Source organism: Dryobates pubescens, chromosome 12 (assembly GCF_014839835.1).
Source record: "Dryobates pubescens isolate bDryPub1 chromosome 12, bDryPub1.pri, whole genome shotgun sequence".
In the NCBI taxonomy this organism is placed as follows: Eukaryota; Metazoa; Chordata; class Aves; order Piciformes; family Picidae; genus Dryobates; species Dryobates pubescens.
This window is the reverse complement of record NC_071623.1, coordinates 19,119,917-19,134,740: the sequence shown is the minus strand read 5'-3', so window position 1 is coordinate 19,134,740 and position 14,824 is coordinate 19,119,917. Positions and strand designations below refer to the sequence as shown.

The window sequence follows — 14,824 nt, the reverse complement described above, 5'->3', positions numbered from 1 at the left end:
GCCAAGTAAGTAATAAAGGAACAGAAAACAGTAAATGCAAACTATCACTTAACTGCATATGTCTAGTGGGGGAAAGGAGTAGATATCTTGGAAAGAAAATAAATAAATTCACAGCTTAGTGTCTTCAGCAAAGGAAATACAATGAAACCTGGCATTTATATAAAACTGTGGAAAGCCTCTAGCTTGAATATTGGCTGTTTTGTTAGCCCTTCCATTTCAAAAAGTACACATCTAAGTCTGAGAAAGGTATAAGAGGCCTTCATTAGATTGGGATATTTTTCTGCTTGTGAAAAAAGGAGAAATAGTAAAAATGGATTAAAATGATTATCTGGAGGTGAATGGTTATTCACAGTTTCTCATAACAAAAAGAACTAGTGGCAACCAGTACAACTGTCAGGAAAAAAAAAAAGGCAAACCAATTTAAAACAAACCAAAGAATGCACTTTCTCTCACAATATAGAATAGAATAGAATTAACCAGGTTGGAAGAGACCTTTGAGATCATCGAGTCCAACCTATCATCCAACACTATCCAATCAATTAAACCATGGCACCAAGCACCTCATCAAGTCTCTTCCTAAACACCTCCAGTGATGGTGACTCCACCACCTCCCTGGGCAGCACATTCCAATGGCCAGTCACTCTTTCTATGAAGAACTTCTTCCTAACATCCAGCCTAAACCTCCCCTGGTACAGCTTGAGACTGTGTCCTCTTGTTCTGGTGCTGATGAAGTAGTAAGGCTCACAGTCACTGGATCTGGGAGATCCCAAATTACAAAAAAAGGCTGAAAAAAGCTAGAAACAAATATCATGGTGTGCAGCTGTCCTATGGCAGCAACAGCATTGCACATCACAGGACTGACACGCAGCGTAGGGTCTTAGCCTCATGCCAGGATATGGGTGGTGGTGCTGTGGTGCTCCCAGCCTGGGCACCATCCCCATTGCAGACAAGCAGAAAAGAGGGGAGTAGTCCAGCAGCAGAGCCAGGACCAGCTGCAAGGGACAACTGTCAAACAGAGAAGAGATGGGAAGAGACATGTAGCGGTTGTGGATGGGTTTGTGTGCATGTGGGTGGAAAAATGTGTTGTTGAATGCCACCAGACTGGCATTACTTGACAGAAACATCCTATAAGCATTTAAAAAGTCTTGTTAACATAAGCAAATAATCTAGTCCTTCTTTGTAGGCTTTGATAAGCTCTAACCTATTTTGGTTTTCAAAAAGCTCAGCTGCAGGGCTGTTAGTTTTTGAAGTAAACTTGAGATGTGCTAAGGGATAATCTTGCCAAATCCAACTCAATCTATTGCAGAGCTGTTGCTGGAGCAGTGGACCACTGATGGGGCAGGGAAGGCAGAAGATAAGGTGGAATGAGCAAAAGACTAAAGAAAGAATGAAAAGAAAACACAGTAGAAGGGAAAAAAACCTTTAGAAATTCTAACAGATACAGCAGAGAAGGAAGGGAGGAACACAGACACTAGATACAAAAACAAGAGTAAAAGGCAGTGTTCATGGAAGTGAAGAGGGGGAAATTATTTTGAAATGTGATAATGGGGTATTTAGGAGGAGACTTGATGGGGTGCTTGGTGCCATGGTTTAGTTGATTAGATGGTGTTGGTTGATGGTAATGATCTTGAAGGTCTCTTCCAACCTGGTTTATTCTAATACTCTAAAGGAATCATTATGACAAAAGGGTAATAAGCTCATCCTGTCCTTCACTGTGTGGTGCCCAAATAGGTCACTTAGGAAAGAGGAAAGAAAGTCAGAAGAGGAGAGGAGGGCAGAAAAGGGCAGTAGCTACATCTCAATGTCCTCATTGCTGAAACCTTCAGCCTGAAAAAGTTGTCCTTCAAAGTTATCCCAGACACAGAATTGAAAACGTTGGTGATGAAGGGCAAGGGCAGTTCTTCAACAAAGGAGGTTCCCTCAGTGCAGGTGTCATCCAAGGAATGAGATGCATTGTTGTTTCTTCAAACCTGCAGTGATGTGACAGTGAATTTGAGTGACAGGCAGAAATAAACAGCTCATAAAGGAGTTGGTGTATACTCTGCATTCTGTTGAGAAGGACTGAACAATTGAAATTGAGTAGTCTTATCAAAGCAAACTTCAAGCAAACTTTCAGGACTGGTGCTTGCTTTATAAGCATTTAGTGATATACCTCAAGGAAGGTGTCCCAAGTCAGCTTTGTTCTTCAACAGCCAAGGTGTAATACAATATCATGAACACAACCTGTAACATTTCCCCATTGCAAAGATGATCTGTGCCAGGGTGGGATTTCTTACAGCTGTTTAGAGCTGAGCACATAATTCCTGTAAAGTGCAATGACAGTCTAGCCTGAGGCCTTAATTTGTCTAAAAACAACCATCTGCAAGATATTTTAAAAGCAGTATGTAAATCAAATTAACACTAAATTTTTCTCCTTAATGCAAGAAGCAGGGTCCAGCAAAAGAACTTGCAACACTACCTTATGGCACTGGGAACTGGATCTAGTTCCCATTTCTGTCATGAATGTCCTCTTTGACCTTACACAAGTACCTTTATCAACACTTGTACGTGGACTGGATAATGGCACACACTGTTGGTTCAAGACTCCACGTGCTACTGCAGGATAAAAAAGAAAAGATAAAAAGTTTAAACCACCAACAGTGTTTTGGCAGCAGGTGAAGAGGGCTTATGAAACTCCTTTTCCTTTGTCTAGAGGACAAATTTTATGGTTGGCTGAGAGAGCTGGGGTTGTTTAGTCTGAAGAAAAGGAGGCTCAGGGGAGACCTTATTGCTCCCTACGACTACCTGAAAGGAGGCTGTAGGCTGTCCTAACAAGTGTTAGGACAATAGGAAATGGCCTCAGCTCCACCAAGGGAAGTTTAGATTGGATATTAGGAAGAATTTCTTCACTGAAAGGCTTATCAGGCAGTGGAATGGCTTGCCCAGGGAGGTGATGGAGTCTCCTCCATTCCTGGAGGTATTTGAAGAGTCTTGTAGATGTGATGCTTAAGGATATGGTTTAGTCAAGGACTTGTCAGTGTTAGGCTAATGATTTGAATGATTTGGCCTTAAAGGTCTTTTTCAATCTAGGCAATTCTGTGAATTGTGCTGGGGTTATAGTGAGATCTAAATGGAGGCAAGGCTGAACTATGTCCCACTCCTGAGTCCTCCTGCTACCCACAGAATCCCCAAAAAGTGCTTATGGACCTGTTCCCTAACTCAGAGAAGTCAATGAAAGATCATCTATTGCTCCAGAAGGTCGGTTGGTGGAAGAATACATAGATCCAATCATGCCTATAGACTGATAAAAAATGATTCTATTATATTAGGTTAGATAAATGAAGGAGTAACTAATACCTACCTGCCTAAATTGTCCTGACTGTATGAAGAAAACAAAACCAGTATTAGGCAGGATTTTTTAGAGCTCTTGATCACTGACTGTTCATGTTTAGGATAAATTTCAAGACTGTATGGAACTTGCAGGCATGATCTCATAGCAAATGATTAATTAACAGCTAGCAATGTACTGAAAATCACATCACTTACTCAGAGCCATTGCAAACCATGTCTCCTTAAAAAAGCAAAGTGTTTGCAGATCTGGAAATAAATTGCAAATGCACAGAGATGAGTTTGCATTAAGAAGAGCAGTGTGAAGAAATACTGCAGCTCTTGTTTCATGAACAACTAAATGTATTTTGGTGTTAATGCTAAGGAATTTTGTTCATGACTCTGTCTGTTGTCATGGTAACTGCTTATGTCCACTTCAACAAGGCAGGAAAACATCAAAGTGTTAAAATCAAAAAACTCAGTAGTGAATGTGTTATAGACATAATAGATGTATGGGGAGTAATACTGTAAAGGCTGGCTACAATATGATTCAAGGAAAGAAAAAAGGCAAATTCAGATACATGTGAGCTTAGGATGGTGTCTCAACTCTGTTAATCTCAGTTACGAATAGAAGTCATGACAGCTGGATGTTGAATATGAGGGAAGAGGGCCATATTATGTGACAGTCTCACCAGAATGCCTTTTGTCAGTGCATGTTCATAAGAATCATAGAATTGTTAGGTTTGGAAGGGACCTTAAGGACCATCTAGTTGCAAACCCCCTGCCATGAGTAGGGACACCTCGCACTAGATCAGGTTGCCCAGAGCCACATCCAGCCTGGCCTTAAAAACCTCCAGGGATGGGGCCTCCACCACCTCTCGGGGCAACCTGTCCCAGTGTCTCACCACCCTTGTGGTGAAGAATTTCTTCCTAACATCCAATCTCAATCTACCCATTTCTAGTTTTGTTCCATCCCCCCTAGTCCTATCATTACCTGACACCCTAAAAAGTTTCTCCCCAGCTTTCTTGTAGGCCCCCTTCAGATACTGGAAGGCCACAATTAGGTCTCCTCAGGGCCTTCTCTACTCCAGAGTGAATAGCCCCAACTCCCTCAGTCTGTCCTCATAGAAGAGGAGCTCCAGCCCTCTGATCATCCTCATGGCCCTTCTCTGGACCCGTCCCAGCACCTCCAGATCCTTCCTGTAATAGGGGCTCCAGAACTGGACACAGTACTCCAGGTGGGGTCTCACCAGAGCAGAGTAGAGAGGAAGAATCACCTCTCTCAACCTGCTGGCTATGTTTCTTTTGATGCAGCCTGGGATGTGATTGGCTTTCTGTGCTATAAGTGCACACTGGTGGCTCATATTGAGCTTCTCATCCATCAGCACCTCCAGGTCCTTTTCTTCAGAGCTACTCTCAAGCCAGTCGCTGCCCAACCTATATCAGTGCCTGGGATTGCCCTGACCTAGATGCAGGACCTTGCACTTGGTCATGAGGTTGTCATGGGCCCACATCTCCAGCCTGTCAGGGTCCCTCTGGATGGCATCCCTTCCCTCCAGCATGTCTGCTGCGCCACACAGCTTGGTGTCATCAGCAAACTTGCTGAGGGTACACTCAATGCCACTGTCCATGTCGCCAACAAAGATGTTAAGAAAACCCATAGCTCTGTCAATGATGTCATTCACAGACATGTGACCAATTGCTAACATTCAGAAAATGACAGACAGAAAATAGAGGAAATAACACTGAAGCATTTTGTTAACTCTTTGTAAAACAGTGTATTAAGGCATACATGCAGATTTGACTGCTGAGTTTATCTTCAAGCTGCTTCATGTTTTAGAGCATTTCAGGTTGCCTTTAGAAGTCTGAAGAGAGCTTTGAATAAATGTTACTGGAAAGAAAGAGACATTTAAATCAAACAGAAATGTGTTTTACTTTATCTTATCTGGCTTTATCAACTATCAGTGAAAGTGAAGTTTGCTTTTCATTTAACATTTTATTCCTCACACACATATATACTATGGAGAATGAGGTGCATGACAGAGGTAACATAACCAAGGAAGGTGGAAAATTTTTGTAAAGGTTTTTGTAAACATCAGAAAACTCAGAGTCAACCATGCAAAGAACCAACCAGGGAGAGCTAAGTTTGAATAATGCTGCAAAACAAAGTCTGAAAAGGCTCTTGTCTGTAAATACATGTGGTGAGTGGGAGGGAAGAGAAGAGCTATTTATATTAAGGAACAATTCTTGGCATGAACCTAGTTAGATGCATGCTACCTAGGGTTGAATGTGAGCTGGGAACTGGAAAAATAACGTTGTCACTGGAGCAGTAAAATTACAGCCCCTATGCCCTCCATGCATTGGCTAAGGCTCTGCTTGCAATAGTGTAACCAAGATAGGGCTCTAGTTCCTTTATACAATTACCAAACGTCTCTTCTGTGTGAAACAATGCAGCATGTTCTTCCCTACTCACACCGGCTATTGACTGAAAGAAAAACGAATTTTAAAGTAAATTATAATTAATCCATTAATGAACAAACTACCTACAATGTACAAAACCTGGTTTGAATGAAACCTTGAAAAATAATTTCATTGTCCTGAATATTCTTAGCAAGGAAGTAATGGCCATTTCAGGCTTTCTTTCTCCTGGAAGATAATTGAGCACTTATTCTCAGGCCAAATTTGCAAGCACAGGGTTTTGATTGGATTGCTATGGGTTGTAGCATCCAATTGCTGTAATTATGCAGACTACAGCCTGAATTGTTAGGAGTACCACTGTCAGTCCTGATGCTTCCTCAGAATGGATGTTTTCCAGTGAGTGATGAAAAACTCACTGCTGAGGTAGATCTTGTGAAATCTCCATCCTTGATGATGCTCAACACTTGACTTGACAAGGCCCTGTGCAAGCCCCAACTTTTCGATGCCCCCATCAAAGAGCAACTCTGTCACAGTGAGGTGCAGGTCAGCACTAGGCCAAACGGGAGCAGACCTGAGCTGAAAAGCAGGTGCAGAGATGTTATCAGCTGTGGGGGATGAGGAGGAGCTGTGTCCTAGGCAGTGCTCTGAGATGAACACTGGGAACAGCAGGGTCTGGAATGGCAACCCTCTCCTCCTCCACTCCACCTGTAGCCAGCTAGGCTGTGGGTGTCAGTGACTTAGGAAGGTGCATGGCTTATGACAGCATGCCATTTTGGGCTCCACAATGGAGGAAAAACATTGCTAAGCTGCTCTCTGAAGCCCTGTTTCCTAAGACACCAACCAAATAATCTGGGACATTCTTACAGTGTGAAGGTTTGCCCCTTATGAAGAGTGGGGTGTACAATGTTCTTTTTTTGAACAATGCTTTAAGATTTGACCACCCTCAGAATTGTACCATATCCCCTGGCTATTTCAGGGACCGAAGTCACAGCTGCTCCTTTGATAAAGAGGGTCTCTGCTTTTATCCTTCCCTCATGTCCTGCTTGGTAGAAGTGAGTGCTTTTCCCTTCTCATGCACAGGGGATCTACCATCTGCCTGGGCAACAGCTGCACCCTCATTCCTCTGAGGGCAACAGGAGGCCCTGGGTCTTTTGAGGAGGAAAGGAAAACAAAGTGCCTTCATGAAGAAAGCAGTTTTCAGTTCTGAAAAATAGTAGCCAAAATTCATGCTGCCTTTTAATGAATGAAAACTCATTAATTACAGCAGTTCTTGTTAATGGAAAACTGAGAGTGTAGGTATGTGATGCATGAATGAGAAAGAAAGAAAGAGACAGATGAATAAAGGAAAGAACATGGAACGATATTCAGTGGGGCTGCAAAAAATCATTGTCAGTCTGAGATATGGAAAAGGGACTAGTTCCATACTCCTTTATTTATTTAAAATTTAGAGAACTGAACATTTTTTCCTTTTTAAAAGGAACTTTTAAAACTTTTTTCTTCTTCTTTCAGCAAAAGGCTAAGTCAGTGTTTTAGTGAATCACTGGAGAGATGCAGGTTGGTTTTGGAGTGGGAGGAAGAGAGACAAAAATTCAAATGCATCCTTAAAGAAAACCATTTAATCTAAATTATGGCTGAAAGATTAGACTGCACATCTACATTTCTGAACTGGTTAAGACCTTTTAATCTGTACAAACATGTATTTTTTAGGTTCGTGATGACTGGCTTGGGGATGCATTATAGTAAGGTAGCATTTGACTACTGTTTACTGCTGTGGAATTAACATTACTCAGTTGCAAATTCAATTCACCATACATACCTTTAGCTACTTACTGACAGGCATTATAGAAAATGAGACTAGAATCTTTTCCTGGAAGTGTTGGGTACTGATGGTTGTTGGAGGTGAAGTGCCAGCTCAGCTTAATCAACAGCCTTTCCTGACATGTGACTAAGTGCTTAATACTGTGGTGCTCTTAGTGAGTAATACTAAGCCGGGACACCTGGCTTTTTAACCTTAAATTGCTGGCAGTAAAAATTAAGTCAAGTGGTGGCGTTGTATGAGAATTTACAGGCTATATCTTTTTCTTCCTTACAGGTCTGGGCTTTTGTTACTCTATTATACAGGGCCCTACTAATGCAACAGTCCTTGCTGGTTCAGAAGCTCGGTTTAGTTGCACTGTGTCATTAGACTGGGTAATTCTCATTTGGCTGTCCAATGGGAGTCCTGTCCTCACTGTCACCAGTGCTCAAGGAGCTATTGGATCATCAGACCGCTTTACCTCTCAAAATTATACCAGTAGCAATGGGGTTACCTTGGAGTTGATCATCCACAACGCCCAGCTGAGTGACTCTGGAAAAATTGAATGTAGTATCCAGCAATTTGGTGAGAGCAGATTTGCATTTCTTTCTGTTCAAGGTGCGTATAAACCACCAACACAATGCTAATTTATTATACTGCTCTTAAAGGAATCCTCTGTTGAATTGTTCAAATTATCCCTGTGAAAGGAGTTCTTGTTCTCATTTACTATCCTTTGTCTCCTGTCCTCCTTGTCTTAGTTTTACTATCGAAGCAGGTTTCAGAGTCGCTTTCAGAGTGCCATTAACAAAGGTTATAATTGCCCTTGTTTTTTCCTGTTAAATCTCTTGTACTTTATTCAATAGCATTAAAGTGCTCACCAGCCAAAAATGATCTTTTAGTTAAAACCAATATGGATTAACTCTGTATACATCTTTGTACATGACCTTTCTGCTGCCTTTCTGACTCAGGAATTAATTTCTATCCAGCTTGTCTGGGTTTTATTTAATAGAAGTAGTGTAGGAGCATTGTAGTGTAGAAGTAAAGACTTTGAGACACAAGATGATATTTTTTGTAAGACTGCTGCTACAAGCAGAAACAAAAAGCTCCTATGTGTGAAGCCACTGTATATGAGATCTCTTCCTCCTCTCTGAAGCATGGACAGTGAGAGAGTGCTTCCAGTAAAGTAAGATCTAACCACCAGAAACTATCCAGGTGCTTCATGCAACAAGAACAGCTCACCATCTACCTGTAAACCTTTCCTGGTAAACCCTGAGCATAGTCAATACTTGGAAATGCCCTGATTTCATTAGATTGGCCTTCAGCTGGAAATATATATCAGGGTGGCTAAAAAGTATAATTTTCTGGGGTTTATTGGAAAGGTACTGAAGGCTGAGCCTTGTGCTTTAGACATACTGGGCAATGCATCCAGGAAGTCACAATATCTGCATGTTTATATCATGCATGTGGTATATGTGTTAATAATGATTGGTTTTTACTTCGTATCTCAAGACATAACTATTTCTGGGTAGCAAGATAAGATTTAAAACAATCAGCAGGAAAGCAATGCATCCAAATATACTGAAGGAACAAAACATCTTTTCCCTCCTACAGTTAATGGATCTTTATTCATCAAAAATAGCACCTTAACAGTAAAAGAGAACCAAACAGTTGAAATTGTTTGTGAAGCCTTAGGATGGGCTCCAGTTCCAGACATTACCTGGATGACAAATGACTCTTTCATTGATAAGTCAAGCTATGTTACTCAGGAAAGTCAAGGATCTAATGGCCTCCACAATGCTCTGAGCATCCTAACTTTGACTCCGACGGACACTGAGATTTTGACTTGTTTAGCTGACATAGAAGCACTCCCTAACCCTCAGAATGCAACTGTAGCTGTTATTTTTGACAGCTCTGCTATAGGTAAGTGAATGTTTGCTGTACTTCACCTATGCTGTAATGCCTGTATTGTATACTCAGAACTGTGCTTTTGGTTTTGTTTTGCTTTGTTTTATTTTGAAAATTAAATACTGTGAGATAGGCAAAGGTGATAGAATTGAGACTCCTTAGTCACAACCTGATACATAGGTAGAGCAAAATTTATATCTTCAAAAAGACTAGTAACAAAACTCAAAAGTCCAGCCTAAGACTGAATGAGACAAATGAAGAATTGTATCTGCTACTGACTCCTACTATGCATTCACTGCTAAGAAAACCTGCCTTTGCTCCATGACCAAGTAGTGAACTTGGGTCTTAAATATCCTTGATTAGGGCTTGCCTGCTATATTAACATAATTTGTTAGACCTCATTTACTCCAAGCCAAACCCCCAGGGGAAATTGTTCTCCATAATACTCAATACGCAGTTTTACCACTGACTTGGAAACTCCCCATGAAATTTACTCCCAGTTTCTGCACACAACCCAGAAAAGACTAGATGCAGACAAGGGAGACAATTCCAAACTATCCTTAAGAGCATTTCTCTGTTGGAACTAGTGTCTCAAACATCAGGAAAAGAAGTCTCAAGGCAAACTAAACTTGAAGCACTAACTGCCTGGCAGGGAGCTGAGATGACTGGATATGGATATACTGCCTTCTGTGGTGACATAGTCCACCATACAGTGACATCTCTTTCATTTGCCTTGTCCTGTGGCATGGGAAATGCATAGATTATATGAAGGTGGGTTTCTTTTGCAATGAGTCAATGCATCCCCAGTTGTATTCTGGACAGAGTAGGGCCTCCTGTCTATGCTTTGCTTTATGATGTGGTGAGCATCATGACTTCTAGAATCATGTTGACAGCTTCTCTTGATCAACTGATTCTTCCTCAAAAATGAGTGGACATGGCACATACAAAGACATTCTTATAGTGAACTGATGAAGGTTTTGGTGTAGAAGTTTTAACATATAAACAACTGAGGACATTGAGTAACCATGCCTTTTATTTTAAGGACCAGTCATTATTAGCAAGCCTTTTTCAGAAGTACTTAGTTTCTAATGCCATTGAAAAAGGTCATTTCACCATTCTTACTATGATTTTCCTGTAGTCACATTGATCCTAATTACTGACTAAGCAAAATAGAACAATCCTGGGGAAATGAATAAATTCCTCTGCCTACTCATTTGCGAAGCACTGAGGTAGCCAACCTCAGTTTCCATAGCTACTCACTGTAAATCAGAAGAGGAGAAAAACAGATGCCATGAAATACAATTAGTGTAAAATCAGTAATTGTATAGGACCATCATTCATTTCTCTTTGGAAAAATCATTGTAGTAGACACTCAAAATTCATCAGGGTATGAGAACAGGAAGTCTTTAAATTATTAGGATGAAATAAAAACATGGCATTTATGGAAGAGGAACATAGATAATGCATATATCATATCTGAAATCTCAGAGCTTGTCTGACTTTTCATATATAGACTCAGAATTAGTTAGCTCTTGTTAGGAAAGACTATGACTAGTTTCAGACATCTAAGGAATCCTTCCACAAACTATTGCAATATCAATTGCAGCTTTCATTTAAATGCTTGAAGAATCCATGTTTCTTACAAGCAATACCTCTCCATTTACAAGAACTGTAACCAAAAATCAGCCCCAGGAGGTCAAGGAATGTCCTGCCATCTTGCACTTCTAGATCAGTCAGACATTTCTATACAAGGTAATGCATTTTTATGTCACTCACTCCTCCTCTGGAGTGATGTCACTCATGGTGGCATTTGACCAAGACCCAATGGAGTGGTGTTATCCCAGCAGATGTATTCACAGAGCTGATTTTAGAAAATGAGGCTTGTGGTGGAGGATCTTAGCTGGGCCCAGGCTCTCACTGGTTTCATGTAGCCTGCAGAAGATGAAGATTGCAAATCTGCCATAAGCCTGACCTTTTGCTTTTTAAGTTAGCCAGGGAGCTCCAGAGTGTCCAAGAAGCAATGTGCAGCTTTTTCCTATCTCTCATTTCTCCTTCATCACCAGCATGTGCCAGAGAAAATACCCTTTTCTGTAGATAAGCCCAAGTAAAGTTTTGGGTAGCTTTGGGAGGAGCCCAAGGTCCAGATACCAGCAAAGGATGGGCTCTGTGGAATGAGGAAGTGGCTCTGTCCACACTGAACACCTCACCTATCTTAGTGTGGATTTACTGATGAGTCTAAAAGGAGTTTAACGTCCTCATGCCTTAGTGCCTCTCTCTTGTACCCCTACTTGTGTCCTGAGCTCCTGCGTTTATACCTGCTAGTCCCAACTCCAGTTTCTTTCTGGATACTCCAAAACTGTTGAGAAGCTACAATGCTAAGTAGCCTAAGAGTTTGTGTTGTATCCTGTCCTCCTCACTTCAGCTCCATAGATCTTTTGACATGTAACTTGAACCTGACAGGCAGCAAAATACCTTGGTGTGGCAGCCTGCCCAGAGGTATGGGCTAGTACAGGTGTGTTTAGCTACTCCTTTCACACTAAGTTTAAGCTTTCCCCTATAGCTAAATAGCTGTCTTCCATATTTTAGGCATCTCGAAATCCCTGTGCCATGCTTCATGCTGTACTTCTAGATAAAAATATTATGAATAAGTTTATTGTGAATTGCAATCACAACTGGTTACAGGTTACTTACCAGTTTGCAGGTTACTGACTGCTGATGTCTTCAACAGTCAGAAGAAATTGAAAATGTGCTGACTGAGCTTTAGGACTATGGAAGACTGGGACAAGTTGCTTATTTATAACAGAGGTTCAAGCTTTGTAGGAGGCTCCAGTCCTATATCTTTGAAATCTGAAACCTCCAAATCCAGGCAAATTAGTTGATGGAAAGGATTTACTTCTTTAGTCTCTGCTGTGGGTAAAACATCAGATACTCTGGTTCACACATCAGTGGCATAGCCTTGACACTGCACAGCTAACAGTCACCTACATTGCTGTGGTACCTTTTCCAGAGGCTGTCAGCTGAATGTAGCTGTGAAGTTGTTAAATGGGACATCTAATGAGGAAATGACAATCACAGCCCAGTGCAACAGAGTGGGTTTTGTCAAGTTTGGGTGTGTCTCACCTGTAATTTGGACTGGAACTTTGTTTGTAAACATCTGCCAAAATTACTTTGGGATTGTTTTTCAAAAGGCAGCCAAATTAGAGATGTGTCTGGAATACTTGATCAAAACCAAAGGGCAGGATGATGTGACCAAAATGACATCTTCCTTGTGCTTCCAGCTGCATAAGAAACACAGGGTATTTATAAAATCCTGGGCATGTAGGAGTTCTGCAGGAAAGCTGTTTGGTCATAGCAACTGGTTTCAGCAAGATACTCAACTGTTTTGAAATCACCTCATTTAACTCTGTAGATTTCAACAAAGACAAAGGAATAAGGCTGTTAGTAGTGAAGATAGGTTAGCAGCATATTCCCAAACTTCACAGGTTTGGCTCTTCACTATTCTTTAAGTGAACAACAGATGCCCTACCAAGTATATCCCCAAATCAATCACCTGGTGAAATCGGTGAGAGAAATCCCCAAATGAGATTTGTCAGATGTACAGGTTAGAGATCTCCATCTGTACTAGTCACCTAAGACTATGGCTATGATCTGTAGGGAGAAATGAGCACTTCTTCAGAGCTGTTCATCTTATCCAAAGAGGCACATGCACATTTGGCCAAAGTGTACCCAAAAATACCTATTTTCTCCCCAATGAAAAGAGCAGTTATGCAAGAAACTTAATATTTCTTCTATAGACATCTAATCATCTCCTCAACCCCAAATCTCTCCAAAGGAGGCCTAGCATATCTACAAAATAAAGTTTAGGTTGGAAGAATGCAGCCCTGTGCTTTATGGAAGAGAAGTAGCTGTAGGAGAACTTTCAACTGCAATAAAGAATTTGCACTTGGAAACATTTTAAATTCTTGGACATCATCCATAAATAGAGAGTCCATCACTTGGAAAACACAGATCCTTGTTCAATCATCAACAAGCAGTTAGTAGCTTCTCACAGAAAATATGAATGCTACGAAAAGGATGTTTTGGGGCTCTGATAGTACAAAGGACGTGGCACTTGGTGCCATGGTTTAGTAGTCATGAGGTCATGGGTGACAGGTTGGACTTGATGATCTTTAAGGTCTCTTCCAACCTTATTGATTCTGTGATTCTATGGTTCTTTGTTTAATTTCACAGAAAATGCTTACAGTGAAGACAACAAAAACACATGGGTGGTTGTGGTTGCAGTTGTGCTTTCATTTCTTGGTGTCGTTCTTCTGATAGTTATCATTGCAGTCATCGTACGCTACTGCTGTCTAAAGAAGAAAGGTAAGTGGACCTGCACAATTGCCCTGGGCATTAAAAACTATGCTGTTAGATAAAAATCTTCCAGTTATGTCAGCTTTGGTGCTGTGCAAACACCTGTAAGCAGCAGCATGAGCAGGCAGATCCTGCTCTTAACTATGACCCTGTTAGTAGTTGTTAGTAATTGGTATTAGCCATTTGCAGGCCTACAAGGGGATCATGTTTTTCATGAGTATGTTAACTTTCGATGATATTTAGTTCCTATGCTGAAGTTCTTTGTTGAAGCATTCCTTCAGAGCTATGTGCCTAATTTCTGATTTCTGTGTAGCAGTTTCACAGGAATGTTGCCTAGTTTTGTAAGCAGGGAGGAGGGGTGCCCCTGTGGTAGCTTAGCGCACTGCATGCTCCAAGAGCTCTTTTACTAAGTCTTATTTTAGTTGCCTACATTTTAAACTTCCTTCCCCCTCTCTCCCCCTGCCCCCTTCTTTCCCTTTTCTCAGGATCTGCTTATCAAGATGAAATAAGGTAAGCTGGATGAGGTATGACAATTTTTCCTTTTAATTTTGGACTGCTACAGGACGGGGAGAATGAGGTGTCAATTTCCATGCTCGACCGCCCAGCTTGGGTGCAGCTCTGCTGTGTGAACTTGCCAGTTTCTGGATAGACAGCAGGGGAAGCATGAGCAGCGTGGGGAAGTGGATTGACCGCCTTAAGGGCAAAAAGTGAGGGGCGCAGCACACAGCAGGTTGTGAGCTCTGAAACAATCAAAATCCGGCAAACCCAGCCTCCTCGAGTCATGAGGCACAGGCATTGCAAACTGAACATGCTCTCCTACGGAAGCTGATGGGCAAAACAAATGGTCAAAAAAAAAAATGGCAACGCTCCGAGGTGCCCCGGGGGCAGGCCGGGGAAGGAGCCCAGCCCTGTCTGCCCGAAAGCTGCCTGATGGCGGTTTGCCCACGCCGCCACAGGGGGGCGCTGCGAGCCCGGCGGCGCGGCGGAGGCTGCGGTGGGAGCGGGGTTCGGGGACGCGAGGTGGGGTGGCGGGAGGGGCGGAGGGAT

At 41.8% G+C, this 14,824-nt stretch overlaps 1 protein-coding gene across 1 annotated transcript in view; it reads left to right on the top strand.

Annotated features, from left to right (window-relative positions):
• IGSF5 (immunoglobulin superfamily member 5) overlaps positions 1 to 14,824 on the top strand; it is a 34,631-nt gene that overhangs the window by 3,923 nt on the left and 15,884 nt on the right. The window contains exons 3-6 of the mRNA XM_009905866.2: positions 7,817 to 8,137; positions 9,131 to 9,439; positions 13,655 to 13,786; positions 14,263 to 14,287. Coding sequence (XP_009904168.2) covers positions 7,817 to 8,137; positions 9,131 to 9,439; positions 13,655 to 13,786; positions 14,263 to 14,287 — 787 coding nt within the window. The remainder of the gene's footprint in view (positions 1 to 7,816; positions 8,138 to 9,130; positions 9,440 to 13,654; positions 13,787 to 14,262; positions 14,288 to 14,824) is intronic.